The 14,730-nt window shown below is 38.7% G+C and overlaps 1 protein-coding gene across 2 annotated transcripts in view; it reads left to right on the top strand.

Annotated features, from left to right (window-relative positions):
• Positions 1-14,730, top strand: part of khdrbs3 (KH domain containing, RNA binding, signal transduction associated 3) — a 194,311-nt gene that overhangs the window by 170,468 nt on the left and 9,113 nt on the right. Inside the window, exons 9-10 of one of the 2 annotated variants that reach the window (XR_009061836.1) lie at positions 4,944-5,082; positions 9,209-9,249. Coding sequence is in view for 1 of the 2 variants with exons in the window: in XM_057827250.1 (XP_057683233.1) it covers positions 4,944-5,035 (92 nt within the window). In the remaining variant the exon portion in view is untranslated. Of the gene's footprint in view, positions 1-4,943; positions 7,601-9,208; positions 9,250-14,730 lie in introns of those variants that run through there. The other variant, XM_057827250.1, reaches the window with a different exon arrangement.

The following is a 14,730-nucleotide window of genomic DNA, read 5'->3' as shown; positions in this document are numbered from 1 at the left end:
AAAAAAAAAATTCCCATTGAAAATGAATGGGAAAAATTTTGGACGTCCATGGACGTCAATGGTATCAACTTACATAAGCGTCAATGGAATCCAAGTACATTGGCATCAAAAGAATGAACAAACATGAAGAAATGCCATTGGAAATGAATGGGAAGTTTGGACGTCCCTGGACGTCAATGGCATCACCCTCCATAAGCAGCAATGCAATCGGGGACATTTGGGGGACAGGTCCTATTGATATCTAGTCATTTTCTGTTGATTTGGGGAAAAAAAAAAAATTCTAATTGAAAATGAATGGGTAAAATTTTGGACGTCCATGGACGTCAATGGCAGCACCCCCCATAAGCGTCAATGGAATTGGGGACGTTTGGGATATACTTCCTATTGATATCTGGTCATTTTCTGTTGATTTGGAGAAATTTAGTTTTTTCCCCATTGAAAATGAATGGGAAAAATTTTGGACGTCCATGTAAGTCAATGGCGGCACCCTTCATAAGCGTCAATGGAATTGGGGAAGTTTGGGGGACACGTCCTATTGATATCTGGTCATTTTCTGTTGATTTGGGGTAATTTTGTTTTTTCCCCATTGAAAATGAATGGGAAAAATTTTGGACGTCCATGGCAGTCAATGGCATCGACATCCATATAGTCAATTGAATCCAAGTACATTGGCATCAGTAGATTCGACATGCATGGCCGTCAATGGCATCAATGCAATGTAAATTCCATTGGAAATCCCTTTGGAAGTGAATGGGACTTTTCCCATTCGAAATGAATGGGATAGTTTTTGGCAAATTTCCGAGGAAGCGTAATTTTTTTCCAAATTCTGTATACAACTTTTATGCCCCTCACCGTCCCGGAATTTTTGATGCCCAAATTATTTGATTTGGTCAAAAATTGTAGGACTAGATACATTTTGAAACTTTTTTTTTTTTCACGGTAAATTGCCGTTTACGGACGAACGGAAAAATTTTCGGGGCCTTTTGTAAAGTTTCCTGTGTCACGCGAAAATTCCGGTCGTGCCGATACTTGAACGGTGCCGATCGGTCTAACGGTTCGGGCTGTGAAGCGCGCGTTTTTTTTCCATTCAAAATGAATAGGAAAGTTTTTGGCAAATTTCCGGGGAACCGTAAATTTTTGCCAAATTCTGTATACAACTTTTATGCCCCTCACCGTCCCGGAATTTTTGATGCCCAAATTATGTGATTTGGTCAAAAATTGTAGGACTAGATACATTTTGAAACTTTTTTTATTTTTCGGAAAATTGCCGTTTACGGGCGAACGGAAAATTTTTCGTGGCGGTTTGAAAAATTCCCATCGTCACGCGAAAAATCCGGTCGTGCCGATACTTCAACGGTGCCGATCGGTGCTACGGTTTGGGCTGTGCGTTGGCTCAAAAAAACGCGGAGAATTATTGAATAATAATAATAACTAGAAACTGCAATTTCGGGAGAAATTACACACCTTGGTCTTTCCTCTGTGGAGATACAGATCTTAGCCCCACTCAGGTCTATCAATAGAATGGACCATAATGCCAGTCAATGGCACTAAACAAAGTAAAAGCCATTAGAAAAGATTGGGAGAATTGGACGTCCATGGCCGTCAATGGCGGCACCCTTCATAAGGATCAATGGAATTGGGGAAGTTTGGGGGACACGTCCTATTGATATCTGGTCATTTTTTGTTGATTTGGGAAAAAAAAAAAATTCCCATTGAAAATGAATGGGAAAAATTTTGGACGTCCATGGACGTCAATGGTATCAACTTACATAGGCGTCAATGGAATCCAAGTACATTGGCATCAATAGAATGAAAAAACAATTAAATGCCATTAGAAATGAATGGGAAATTTGGACGTCCATGGCCGTCAATGGCGGCGCCCTTCATAAGCGTCAATGGAATTGGGGAAGTTTGGGGGACACGTCCTATTGATATGTTGTCGTTTTTTGTTGATTTGGGGAAAAAAAAAAAATTCCCATTGAAAATGAATGGGAAAAATTTTGGACGTCCGTTGACGTCAATGGTATCAACTTACATAGGCGTTAATGAAATCCAAGTACATTGGCATCAATAGAATGAAAAAACATAATTAAATGCCATTAGAAATGACTGGGAAATTTGGACGTCCATGGCCGTCAATGGCGGCGCCCTCCATAAGCTTCAATGGAATTGGGGAAGTTTGGGGGACACGTCCTATTGATATCTGGTCATTTTCTGTTGATTTGGGGAAAAAAAAAAATTTCCCATTGAAAATGAATGGGAAAAATTTTGGACGTCCATGGACGTCAATGGTATCAACTTACATAAGCGTCAATGGAATCCAAGTACATTGGCATCAATAGAATGAACAAACATGAAGAAATGCCATTGGAAATTAATGGGAAGTTTGGACGTCCGTGGACGTCAATGGCATCACCCTCCATAAGCAGCAATGCAATCGGGCACATTTGGGGGAAACGTCCTATTGATATCTAGTCATTTTCTGTTGATTTGGGGAAAAAAAAAAAAATTCCCATTGAAAATGAATGGGAAAAATTTTGGACGTCCATGGACGTCAATGGTATCAACTTACATAAGCGTCAATGGAATCCAAGTACATTGGCATCAAAAGAATGAACAAACATGAAGAAATGCCATTGGAAATGAATGGGAAGTTTGGACGTCCCTGGACGTCAATGGCATCACCCTCCATAAGCAGCAATGCAATCGGGGACATTTGGGGGACAGGTCCTATTGATATCTAGTCATTTTCTGTTGATTTGGGGAAAAAAAAAAATTTCCCATTGAAAATGAATGGGTAAAATTTTGGACGTCCATGGACGTCAATGGTATCAACTTACATAAGCGTCAATGGAATCCAAGTACATTGGCATCAATAGAATGAACAAACATGAAGAAATGCCATTGGAAATGAATGGGAAGTTTGGACGTCCATGAACGTCAATGGCATCACCCTCCATAAGCGTAAATGGAATTGGGGACGTTTGGGGTATACGTCCTATTAATATCTGGTCATTTTCTGTTAATTTGGGGAAATTTAGTTTTTTCCCCATTGAAAATGAATGGGAAAATTTTTGGACGTCCATGGACGTCAATGGCAGCACCCCCTATAAGCGTCAATGGAGTTCGGAACGTTTGGGGGAGACCTACTATTGATAACTGGTCATTTTCTGATGATTTGGGGAAATGTAGTTTTTTCCCCATTGAAAATGAATGGGAAAAATTTTGGACGTCCATGGACGTCAATGGCAGCACCCCCCATAAGCGTCAATGGAGTTGGGAACGTTTGGGGTATACGTCCTATTAATATCTGGTCATTTTCTGTTGATTTGGGGAAATTGAGTTTTTTCCCCATTGAAAATGAATGGGAAAAATTTTGGACGTCCATGGCCGTCAATGGCATCGACATCCATATAGTCAAATGAATCCAAGTACATTGGCATCAATAGATTCGACATGCATGGCCGTCAATGGCATCAATGCAATGTAAAGTCCATTGGAAATACTATTGAAAGTGAATGGGAACTTTTCCCATTGGAAATGAATGGGATAGTTTTTGGCAAATATCCGGAGAACCGTAAATTTTTTCCAAATTCTGTATACAATCTTTATGCCCCCCACCGTCCCGGAATTTTTGATGTCCAAATTATGTGATTTGCTCAAAAATTGTAGGACAAGTAGCGTTTTGAAATTTTTTTTAAAAATTGGAAAATCGGCGTTTACGGCCGAACGGAAAAATTTTCGGGGTCGTTTGAAAAATTCCCATCGTCGCACGAAAATTCCGGTCGTGTCGATACTTGAACGGTGCCGATCGGTGCTACGGTTCGGGCTGCGCGGCGCGCCGAAAAAAACGTCAACAATTATTGAATAATAATAATAATAAAGAATAATAATAAAGAAGTACAATAAAGTTGTACAACAACATAACCTTGTTCTTTCCCTTGGAAAGACCAAGGTAATAAAGTTGCACAACAACATAACCTTGTTCTTTCCTTCAGAAAGACCAAGGTAATTATTGAACTCATCAATTATTCAAAAATTAACATTAGTAATCATGTTTTTTGTCACCCCCCCAACACTTATAAATACCAACAAAATTATTGTGCTAGTTAGGCAACATGTTTTCTCTTAAACATAGCAGCAATTATATCGCAATATTATTGGAATTTCTTCTTAATACTTTGTTTAGGTCCACCTTTGACTATTTTCTTGCACTGTGGTGAAAAATGCTTGTTGTATCATTAAACGTTTAGGACATTTTCGGTATCTTTTCTTTAGTGCAAGCGATTAGCATACAATTTCCCAACTTTTCTGGCTCTATAAGCAAAAGAAGTCGGTGCGTTTAGCTCATTAGTATTTTGCATGCCACCACATAAAATAAACCTGCCAAATGGCTTTACAGTATTACCTCTGCGCAGGTCACCCAATGGGCGACAGCTCAAAGTAAGCAGATAACAGCGTCCATGTGGGGGCTTCCCCTTGGTTTCAAAACACAAGGTTAAAATGGTGTATTTCTTCAAAGTGACACTCAGCGAAAGGGTGACAGGTTTAATTAAGGGGTATCGGTTGTGTGCTGCCAGCAGCTTGTACACAGAGGACGGGGGGGGGGGGGGGGGGGGGGGGGGGGACATGCCTTTGTGTGCCTGAGCTCCAGGGAAGTCTCAGCACTGGCTGTAGATCAGACAAAAGGTGCCATCGATAGCACCACTTCCACACTGACAGTACATGCGGCTGAGCTTGGTTAATGGTAATGGTGACCTTTTTGCTCTGAGCCTTTAAACGGTCCCTTTTCAAGTTGACGTTTGATCATCTCGTTCAATTATTTGAGATGAGTCCTCCCAGGTACGAGTCAAGACTGTTGAGTCAGTAGGCCGTTACTTCACAAGTGTGAAAGGTTTTGATTTGTGAAGGTTTCAGCAACTTTGTAATCCTGTTTTAATCAGGTCAAGAAGAGTGGGCAAACAGTCGTGGAAAAGCGCAGTCGGCGAGGACGACTAAGGGAGCCTACAGAGACCAGCCGTACTCCAGATACTGAACTGTGTCAAGCCCTGCACCCCAGTCCCCGTCGCAGTTCCAACCCAAGTAAAGGATTTTTTTATGGATGTCCCCATGTTTTTAGAATGAAACCTAAACTCGAGAATTACAAAAAAAAAAAACCAAAAAATAAACATGTATTGAAAGACTTTGAACAGAAGAAATAAGGGAAGCCTCCCCTGTAGCCCTACAGCGTAATATTGAGACGCCACTGAAAATTTAGAAAAAAAAATATTAAGAGAATAAAATTGTAATGCGTATAATTATGACAATATAATCATCAAAGAAAAAAATTCAGAAGTTACGATAAAACCGCTGTTAGCTCGTTATAAAGACTGAGCCCTACCACAAGTAATTAATGCCCAACTAATTTCAACATAGTTCTTGACACCAAATATGCAGATAACTGAAATAATCATCATTTAAACAATGAATGTGTGATAACCTTCGATAACTCTAGTATTGTAGTAATCGTACAACATTTTATCCCCCCCCTTTATTCGTATACTGTGGTATGAAAAAGTATTTGAACCTTTTGGAATTTCTCACATTTCTGCATAAAATCACCATCAAATGTGATTGATCTTTGTCAAAATCACACAGATAAAAAAACAGTGTCTGCTTTAACTAAAACCACCCAAAAATGTATAGGTTTTCATGTTTTAATGAGGATAGCATGCAAACAATGACAGAAAGGGGGAAATAAGTAAGTGAACCCTCTGCATAAGGAGACATAAAGAGCAAGTGAAACCAATTCATAACAAAGAAGTTAAGTCAGGTGTGTGCCCAATCACTGATGAGTGCTTTAAAGCTGCCCTGCCCACAATAGAACACACACCTGGTAAGATTGTCTTAATGAGAAGCATTGTCTGATCAGCTGTGCATCATGGCTCGGTCAAAAGAGCTGTCTGAAGACCTGCGATCAAGGATTGTTGATTTGTACAAAGCTGGGAAAGGATACAAAACCATCTCGAAAAGTCTGGATGTTTATCAATAGGCAGTCAGAGAAGTTGTCTACAAATGGAGAGAGTTTGGCACTGTTGCTTCTCTCCCAAGGAGTGGCCAGCCAACAAAGATGATGTTAAGAGTTCAGCGCAGAATACTGTACTTAGAGAGGTAAAAAATAACCCTAGAGTGTCTTCTGTAAGTCTAGACTTACAGAAATCACTGGCATAGTCTAATATCTCCGTGCACACATCAACTATATGTAAAATTATGGCCAAGAATGGTGTTCATGGGAGGACTACATGGAGGAAGCCACTGCTGCCTAAAAACACATTGTTGCTCGTTTAGTGTTCACAAAAAGGCACTTGTACACTCCACAGAAGTTTTGACAAAATATTTTTGTCGACTGATGAAACCAAAGTTGTATTGTTTGGGATTAACAAACAACGTCATGAGTGGAGGAAAAATGGAACAGCTCACCAACATCAACACCTCATCCCCACCGTAAGCCATGGTGGAGATAGCATCATGATTTGGGGACTGTTTTGCTGCCTCAGGGCCTGGACAACTTGCAATCAATAATAGGAGAATGAATTCAAAAGTTTATCAGGATGTTTTGCAGGAAAACCTGAGGCCCACTTTCAGACACTTGAAGCTAAAAAAGATGATGGATGCTGCAACAAGACAATGATCCAAAACACAGAAGTAAATCAACTTCAGAATAGTTTCAGAAGAATAAAAAAACCTGTTCTGGAGTGGCCAAGTTTAGACTTCAACCCCATTGAGATGCTGTGGTTTGACCTAAAGACACCAAGTCTAGACTTGAACCCCATTGAGATGCTGTGGTATGACCTAAAGACAACGATTCATGCCAGACATCCCAGGAATCAGACTAAACTACAGCAGTTTTGCCGAAAAGAATGGGCCAAGATTAGTCCTGATCGATGTGCAAGACTGATATGCAGCTACAGCAAGCATGAGGTTGAAGTTATTTTTGCCAAAGAGGGAGCCACAAAATATTAAATGTGATGGTTCACTTATTTATTTCCTCCTTATGTTATTGTTTGCATACTATTCTCATTAAAATATAAAAACCTATAAATGTCTGGGTAGTTTTATTTAATGCAGTTTTTTTTTCATCTGTGTGATTTTGACAAAGATCAGATCACCTTTGACAGTGATTTTATGTTGAAATGTATGTTGAAATGTGAGAAATTCCAAAAGGTTCAGGTACTTTTTGCCTCCCACTGTAATAGATTTTAATTGTACACATTTTCAACAAATTTCCTCTCCTTTATTCTCATGACGTTATATCTTTTTCTGACTGTTATTGTACTTGGTGACACTTTTTTTCTTCTTCTCAAATTGTATTATTCTCGTAATATTTTCTTCTTTTCGGTGTGGGCCTCCCGCTGTTCTTTTAACAAAAATCCGACTCCTGCTGGGAAATGCAACTCAGCCTGCAACCCAGCCAGAATTCAAGAGACATGAATTAATCTGATTTTGGATTTTCTCCCTCAGCTATAAAAGGGAGACTGAAACGATTGTATCAAGCTAATTTCTCTTTCATAGTAGTGGTGAGATCAGCCACTTTTTGCAATTTTAGTGCATCTCCCTCGATATATACTGGACTGTCTCAGAAAATTAGAATACACAATATTCTAATTTTTTGAGACAGTCCTGTGTATATATACAGGACTGTCTCAGGAAATTAGAATACACAATATTCTAATTTCCTGACTGTCTCAGGAAATTAGAATATTGTGTATTCTAATTTCCTGAGACAGTCCTGTATATATACACAGGACTGTCTCAAAAAATTAGAATATTGTGTATTCTAATTTTCTGAGACAGTCCAGTACGTATACTTCAATGAAATCTTGGTCGTTGCTAAAGATGTAATGGTTAGTCCTAGGACGTACAGTATTGTAGATATCTTTTTGTCGAGGATTGAGTGGAAATGTGCCCCTTGTAATTATGCATTTTCAAGAAAAAAAAGTCATATTGTATACATATTGTATTGCTGTCTCTTTAATTTTGTAGGATACTAGTGCGTCAGTGTTAAAGGGCTTATGAAAGCATGGCGTGCTTTGTGGATGTTGTCAGCTGTTTCAGTCATTATACAATTGTGTTCATAAACCTCTTCTTTAATACGTTCAATAAATAGGATTTTAAATATAAAACACAAATCTGCAAAATAGTCCTAAGGCTTTTGTCGTCTGTGATATTTAATTTATTGTTTGTTTTTAAATGCGCTTAAACAGGTCGTTTTTACATGATTGTAGAGTAGAAATTCTAAAGCCTAATTATGACCTTGACTAACATATATGCTTGTGAATATGTTCCCCTCCCCCGTAGTACTTGTTGAGCTTTAATGGATTTTTTATTTTTAATTTGAGCTTATATAAGCCCTTTAATATTTCCTCCTTGTCGATGCTTAATAAACATTTTGAAAAAAAAAGACCCTGGTGTTGTTGACTCGATAAAACCCACCCTTAATTTAGACTAAAAGACATTCAAAGAGGAGACTAAACAACAAAAAATTGAGTGATTTTTGTGATTTGACGGACCGCCTCCTGCTGAGAAAAAAGGATTTCGAGTCTGTGCCGTTGTGTCTCCTCTCTGTTTGTCCGAATAACATCGTGCAGCATCCGTAAACACGAATTAACTCTGTGAGTGTTTACCCTGACAGACATGGCTCGTAGCCCTGCATGAAGGCCTCCTCGACACCCGCTCAGGCCAGATCACTTCCCCGGCTGGGGGATTGCTCTCTCTTCTTTTTGTTTTCCTATTTTTATTGCTCTTTCTGCTCTACTCCATGCGGTCCATGTGGCCCTGGCCCAGTCATTTTAAGAGCCTGCCTTTGCCCCATCCGTTAAAATGACCCCCAGCTGACCTCAGCAGAGGGAGGATGGCTGTAGCTGTTTAAAAAGACCTTCGCCCCACAAGGTAATACAACCAGACCCAGATTAACCTCTCGCCTAACATAGTTGCATATAAACGTATTCTAAACTTAAATGTAACATGTATATCCTGTCTGTTTCTAGGCCGTAAAGCTGACAATAATTAGATATCTTTAACAACAAATGTTAAACAACATGATAAATAGTTGTAACATTTCAATGAACTGATTAAAGAAACACATAATGAAAGCCTTAAACAAAATCAGTGGCTTGCTGTTATCGGTGGTCAGCGTTGGTCTAAAAATGTTTCTTATACTCCACACTAGGTTGAACTTCTGGGCTATCGATCATCTCATTGGCACACATGGTACGTAAACAACACTAGTCATGTATGATTATTTTGATTACCGTAATTATCGCACTATAAGGCGCACCTGAGTGTACCACCAAATGTGACACGAAAACTGCATTTGTTCATAGATAAGCTGCACTGGACTATAAGCGCCAGTTGTTATCTGTATTATGCAATATTTACACCAAAAGATATTAACCGGTAACACTTCATTAGACAGCGGCATCATACGATGGTCAGAAGACCAAATCAACCAAGTAAAACACTTTGAACCAATTGGCTACAAAGCTTCATTGCTTCTGGAAGCTTCATTTGGCCATCACTGCTCCCTTGGGGGAGACAGTCACTTCCTCCACTTGCTGTCAAAACTGTTGTTGTCCAACGTGCATCCTAACATGCATTGCAGCGCAACAGATGTAAATAATTACTATTCCAGTTTATTCTTTAATTGCTAGTTATGGTATTTGGTATTTGACAGTGGCACCATAAGACTGTCATTAGACAATCATATTTATGACATGACACTATCATGAGTATTAATGAATGCTTATAACAGATGTCCTTTAGTGTTATTCGGCAAATTATCTCACTTTTTAATGGATGTAAAAGATCCGAGCTGAACATAAATGGAGTTGGTAACATAATTTTCCGGTTGACACTTAATGACATCTGTTACAAGCATTTGCAGATGCCGCTGTCAAATAAAGTGTTACCAAATACCATAACAAGCAACTAATGAAACAACTGGAAAAGTAACTGAATAAATAATTAGCACAGAACATGAATCTTGATTGTTATTCACAACTGTGGTGCTGCAATGCATGCTAGGAGGCACGTGTTGCCTATTAACCCAAATAAATCAACAAATGAGCCGCACTGGATTATAAGCCGCAGGATTCAAAATGAGAAAAAAGTAGTGGCTTTAAGTCCGAAAATTACGGTAGTTGTTTTCCTATCATTGATTATGTACAGTGCTGCTCAAAAGTTTGTGAACCCCCTCAACATTTTGGAATTTTCTATTATTTCAACCTGATTTCCTAATCAATCAATTCAGTAGTTTTTTTTTGTTTTTTTAACAGTTGTGTTGTCGAGACTAAATTAAAAAGAGTTTTCATCAACTGATGTAGGTGCAAAATTGAACTGTTTGGTCACAACCAAAACCGCCATGTCTGGCGAAAAGTCAACACTGCATACCACCAAAAGAACCTTCTCCCAACAGTGAAGCATGGAGGTGGGAATGTCAAGATCTGGGCTTGCTTTTCATCCTCAGGACCTGGACAACTCCACATAGTCCAGGGAATCATGAATTCTGAGGAATATTGTCAAATCCTAGAACATAACCTGACGCCATCTGTTTTGAAGTTAAAGCTTGGCAGAAGGTGGATCATGCAACATGATAATGATCCAAAGCATTCCAGCAATACAACCAAGGAATGGCTGAAAAAGAAGAAGATTCGTGTTCTGGACTGGCCCAGTCAAAGTCCTGACCTAAATCCCATTGAAATGCTGTGGCGGGACCTGAAGCGAGCAGTTCATGCCAGACGCCCATCAAACCTCTCTCAACTGACTGCGTTCTGCAAGGAAGAATGGGCAGAAATCCCCCAAAGTAGATGTGAGAGGCTGATTAGTCACTACAGAAACCGTTTGGTTGAGGTAATCTCTGCAAAAGGAGGCGCAATATCCTATTAACTGAAGGGGTTCACATACTTTTGCACACATGATATCTGAGTTTTTCTTAAATCAACCACTTTTGTTAAATAAAGAATGACAATATAACTATTTCTTTTGTTTCAGTCCATTATTTGGAATGTCAGTATTGTGGATTTGGGTATAACTTAACATTTAATAAGGTTATTTTAGTTTTTTTTACAAAAAATCTGACCATCGCTGTGGGGTTCACAAACTTTCGAGCAGCACTGTATATCAGTTACACAGTGATAATGTAAATAATAATCAAAATTCATGTTCTGTGCTAATTTTTTATCCAGTTAATTCATTATTTGCTAGTTATGGTATTTGGTATTTGACAGTGGCACCATAAGACTGTCATTGACAATCATATTTATGACATGACACTATCATGAGTATTAATAAATGCTTATAACAGATGTCATTTAGTGTTATTCGGCAAATTATCTCACTTTTTAATGGATGTAAAAGATCCGAGCTGAACATAAATGGAGTTGGTAACATAATTTGCCGGATGACACTTAATGACATCTGTTATAAGCTTTCACTGATGCCGCTGTCAAATAAAGTGTTACCAAATACCATAACAATCAACTAATGAAACAACTGGAAAAGTAACTGAATAAATAATTAACACAGAACATGAATCTTGATTGTTATTTACATCTGTAGTGCTGCAATGCATGATAGGAGGCATGTGTTGCCTATTGACACGAATAAATCAACAAATGAGCCGCACTGGACTATAAACCGCAGGATTCAAAATGAAAGAAAAAAGTAGCGGCGGCTTTAAGTCCGAAAATTACGGTAGTTGTTTTCCTGTCATTGATTATGTATCTAAGTTACGCAGTGATCATGTGAACATCAACCTCATTTAGTTTTTAGCTGAATAATCACATGACATTCAACGTCGCTGACACATTTTACAGGCTCTTACAACTATTTTAAAAAGGTACTGATAGTTAAGAAAAATTTAGAATATTCTAAAAGCACACATTTTTAGCATACTATTATGATATTAATTTGTTTCAAATTCACGCTCATTTAAAGGGAACCTCGAACTTAAAGACTCATAGGCTCTAATAAGCCACAATTGTTGTCTTTTACTAAAATATGTCATTAGAAACATGAAATAGTTCGGTTGATTTAAAAATCTTTAATATTTAGTACATGTTTTGACCTACGGAGGGCGCCATTTTTTATGCGCGCAATGGACGCTCGGGGTGATGACGTAGTTTGTCGCTGTCACCAGACGAACACTACGGGGTTACTGCAATTCCTTCTAGGCGGCGAGACGTCCAACACATGCGCACATCAGTTAAAAACAGCGAATACTTACTATTTATGTTTTTATTGAGTCTTTTATTACATTTTCATTGCCTCAAAATACTTTTTGCATGTGTTTACCTCTCATAATTTTAAGCATTATGGTTCCTGTGACTTTTAAGCAGATTGTTGGTTGGTTGACCACATTAGTCACGTAGCATATTAAAACCCCCCTTATTTGATATTACTAAGTTTAAGTAAGTAAATCTTTAGTATGTTCTATCTGTATGCATCTAAACAAAACAAGCTGAAAGCTCTCAGTAGTACTTTGCGTGTCAAATTCGCCACTTGTTAACGTTTCGCCGGTGTAGCACATTTTGGCAGAACACCGTTTTTTTTTCCCTACTCTTGCCTCGTCTCATCCCGTCTTTCCTGTTCATTTTGCTTTTCTGGTTGTTTTGTGAAATATCAACAGCGCTATCATTCTCATTAATGTTTCTCTCGGGTTCCAATTGAAAGGGTTGAACAGATGTCATGTTTATGTTGCTAAAGTCATACTCATACAGCTCGGTAGCATAAATAATAATATATTAGGGCTGTCAAATTTATCGCATTAACGGGTAGTAATTAATTTTTTTAATTAATCACGTTAAAATATTTGGAGCAATTAACGTATGCACGGAATGACCAGTTCATGTGTTGCCTCAAACAGTTCACAATGACGCAGTTTTAGCACATTGAGAGCGAGAAGGCAGAGAAATGCAAGTGGACACAGGCGTTCATTGGACCGCGCCTTTTTTTGGCATAAGCTTTGGCAAATCTTTCACAACAAATAGAAGTATTGTGGCGAACGACATGGGGGGAATGAAAAAAGACAATCTTTATCTTGACACGCTTAATTGAACATAATGCAGAACATACGGTATACCATTTGCAGCCACTACTAAAAGTCATGGTTGCCCAACTTCCCATCATGCATTTGAGCAGAGCAGGAGACGATCTTTTTTTAACACGCTTAAATGAACACAAAGCAGAACATATTGTTTACCATTTGCAGCCACTACTGACAGCCGTGGTACCCAACTTCCCATCATGCATTTGGGCGGAGCAGGGGACGATCTTTTTACTAACACGCTTAATTGAACACAACGCAGAACATACTGTATACCATTTGCAGACACCACTGACAGTCATGGTTGCCCAACTTCCCATCATGCATTTGGGTGGAACAGTTAAGTCGCTACAGTATCATTAAGTGAAAGCACAATAAAAATAATATTCCTTTCTCTCAAAAAAATAATGTTCACAAAAAGAAAAGCGCTCAACGCAAAGAGAAATGGCCTTCCCAATCAAAATAGCTATGCAGAATACATATAAAACTTACACAGACTTTGCCTTTCTATCCGTGGATCCCTTTAACAGAAATAATGTTAATAATGTTAATGCCATCTTGTGGATTTATTGTTATAATAAACAAATACAGTGCTTACAGTGGGGCAAACAAGTACAGTATTTAGCCAACCACTAATTTTGCAAGTTCTCCCACTTGAAAATATTAAAGAGGCCTCTAATTGTCAACATGGTTAAACCTCAACCATGAAAGACAGAATGTGGAAAAAAAAACAGAAAATCACATTGTTTTATTTTTAAATAATTTATTTGCAAATCATGGTGGAAAATAAGTATTTGGTCAATACCAAAAATTCATCTCAATACTTTGTTATGTACCCTTTGTTGGCAATAACGGAGGCCAAACGTTTTCTGTAACTCCTCACAAGCTTTTCACACACTGTTGTTGATATTATGGCCCATTCCTCCAAACACAAGAACCTGTGTTTCTACCAAAAAGTTCTATTTTGGTTTCATCTGATCATAATACATTCTCCCAGTCCTCTTTTCGATCATCCAAATGCTCTCTAGCGAACCGCAAACGGGCCTGGAAATGCACTGGCTTCAGCAGGGGGACACGTCTGGCAGTGCAGGATTTGAGTCCCTGGTGGCGCATTGTGTTACTGATAGTAGCCTTTGTTACTGTGGTCCAAGCTCTCTGTAGGTCATTCACTAAGTCCCCCCGTGTGGTTCTGGGATATTTGCTCACCGTTCTTGTTATCATTTTGACGCCACGGGTTGAGATCTTGCATGGAGCCCCAGATCGAGGGAGATTGTTAGTGATCTTGTATGTCTTCCATTTTCTAATAATTGCTCCCACAGTTGATTTCTTTACACCAAGCGTTTTACCTATTGCAGATTCAGTCTTCCCAGCCTGGTGCAGGTCTACAATTTTGTCTCTGGTGTCCTTCGACAGCTCTTTGGTCTTGGCCATAGTGGACTTTGGAGTGTGACTGACTGAGGTTGTGGAAAGGTGTCTTTTATACGGATAATGAGTTAAAACAGGTGCCATTAATACAGGTAATGAGTGGAGCCTCGTTAGACCTTGTTAGAAGAAGTTAGACCTCTTTGACAACCAGAAATCTTGCTTGTTTGTAGGTGACCAAATACTTATTTTCCACTCTAATTTGGAAATAAATTCTTTAAAAATCA

This window comes from Corythoichthys intestinalis, chromosome 22 (genome assembly GCF_030265065.1).
Source record: "Corythoichthys intestinalis isolate RoL2023-P3 chromosome 22, ASM3026506v1, whole genome shotgun sequence".
Classification (NCBI taxonomy): domain Eukaryota; kingdom Metazoa; phylum Chordata; class Actinopteri; order Syngnathiformes; family Syngnathidae; genus Corythoichthys; species Corythoichthys intestinalis.
The sequence above is the reverse complement of the archived record's forward strand: the minus strand, read 5'-3'. Positions and strand labels throughout refer to the sequence as shown.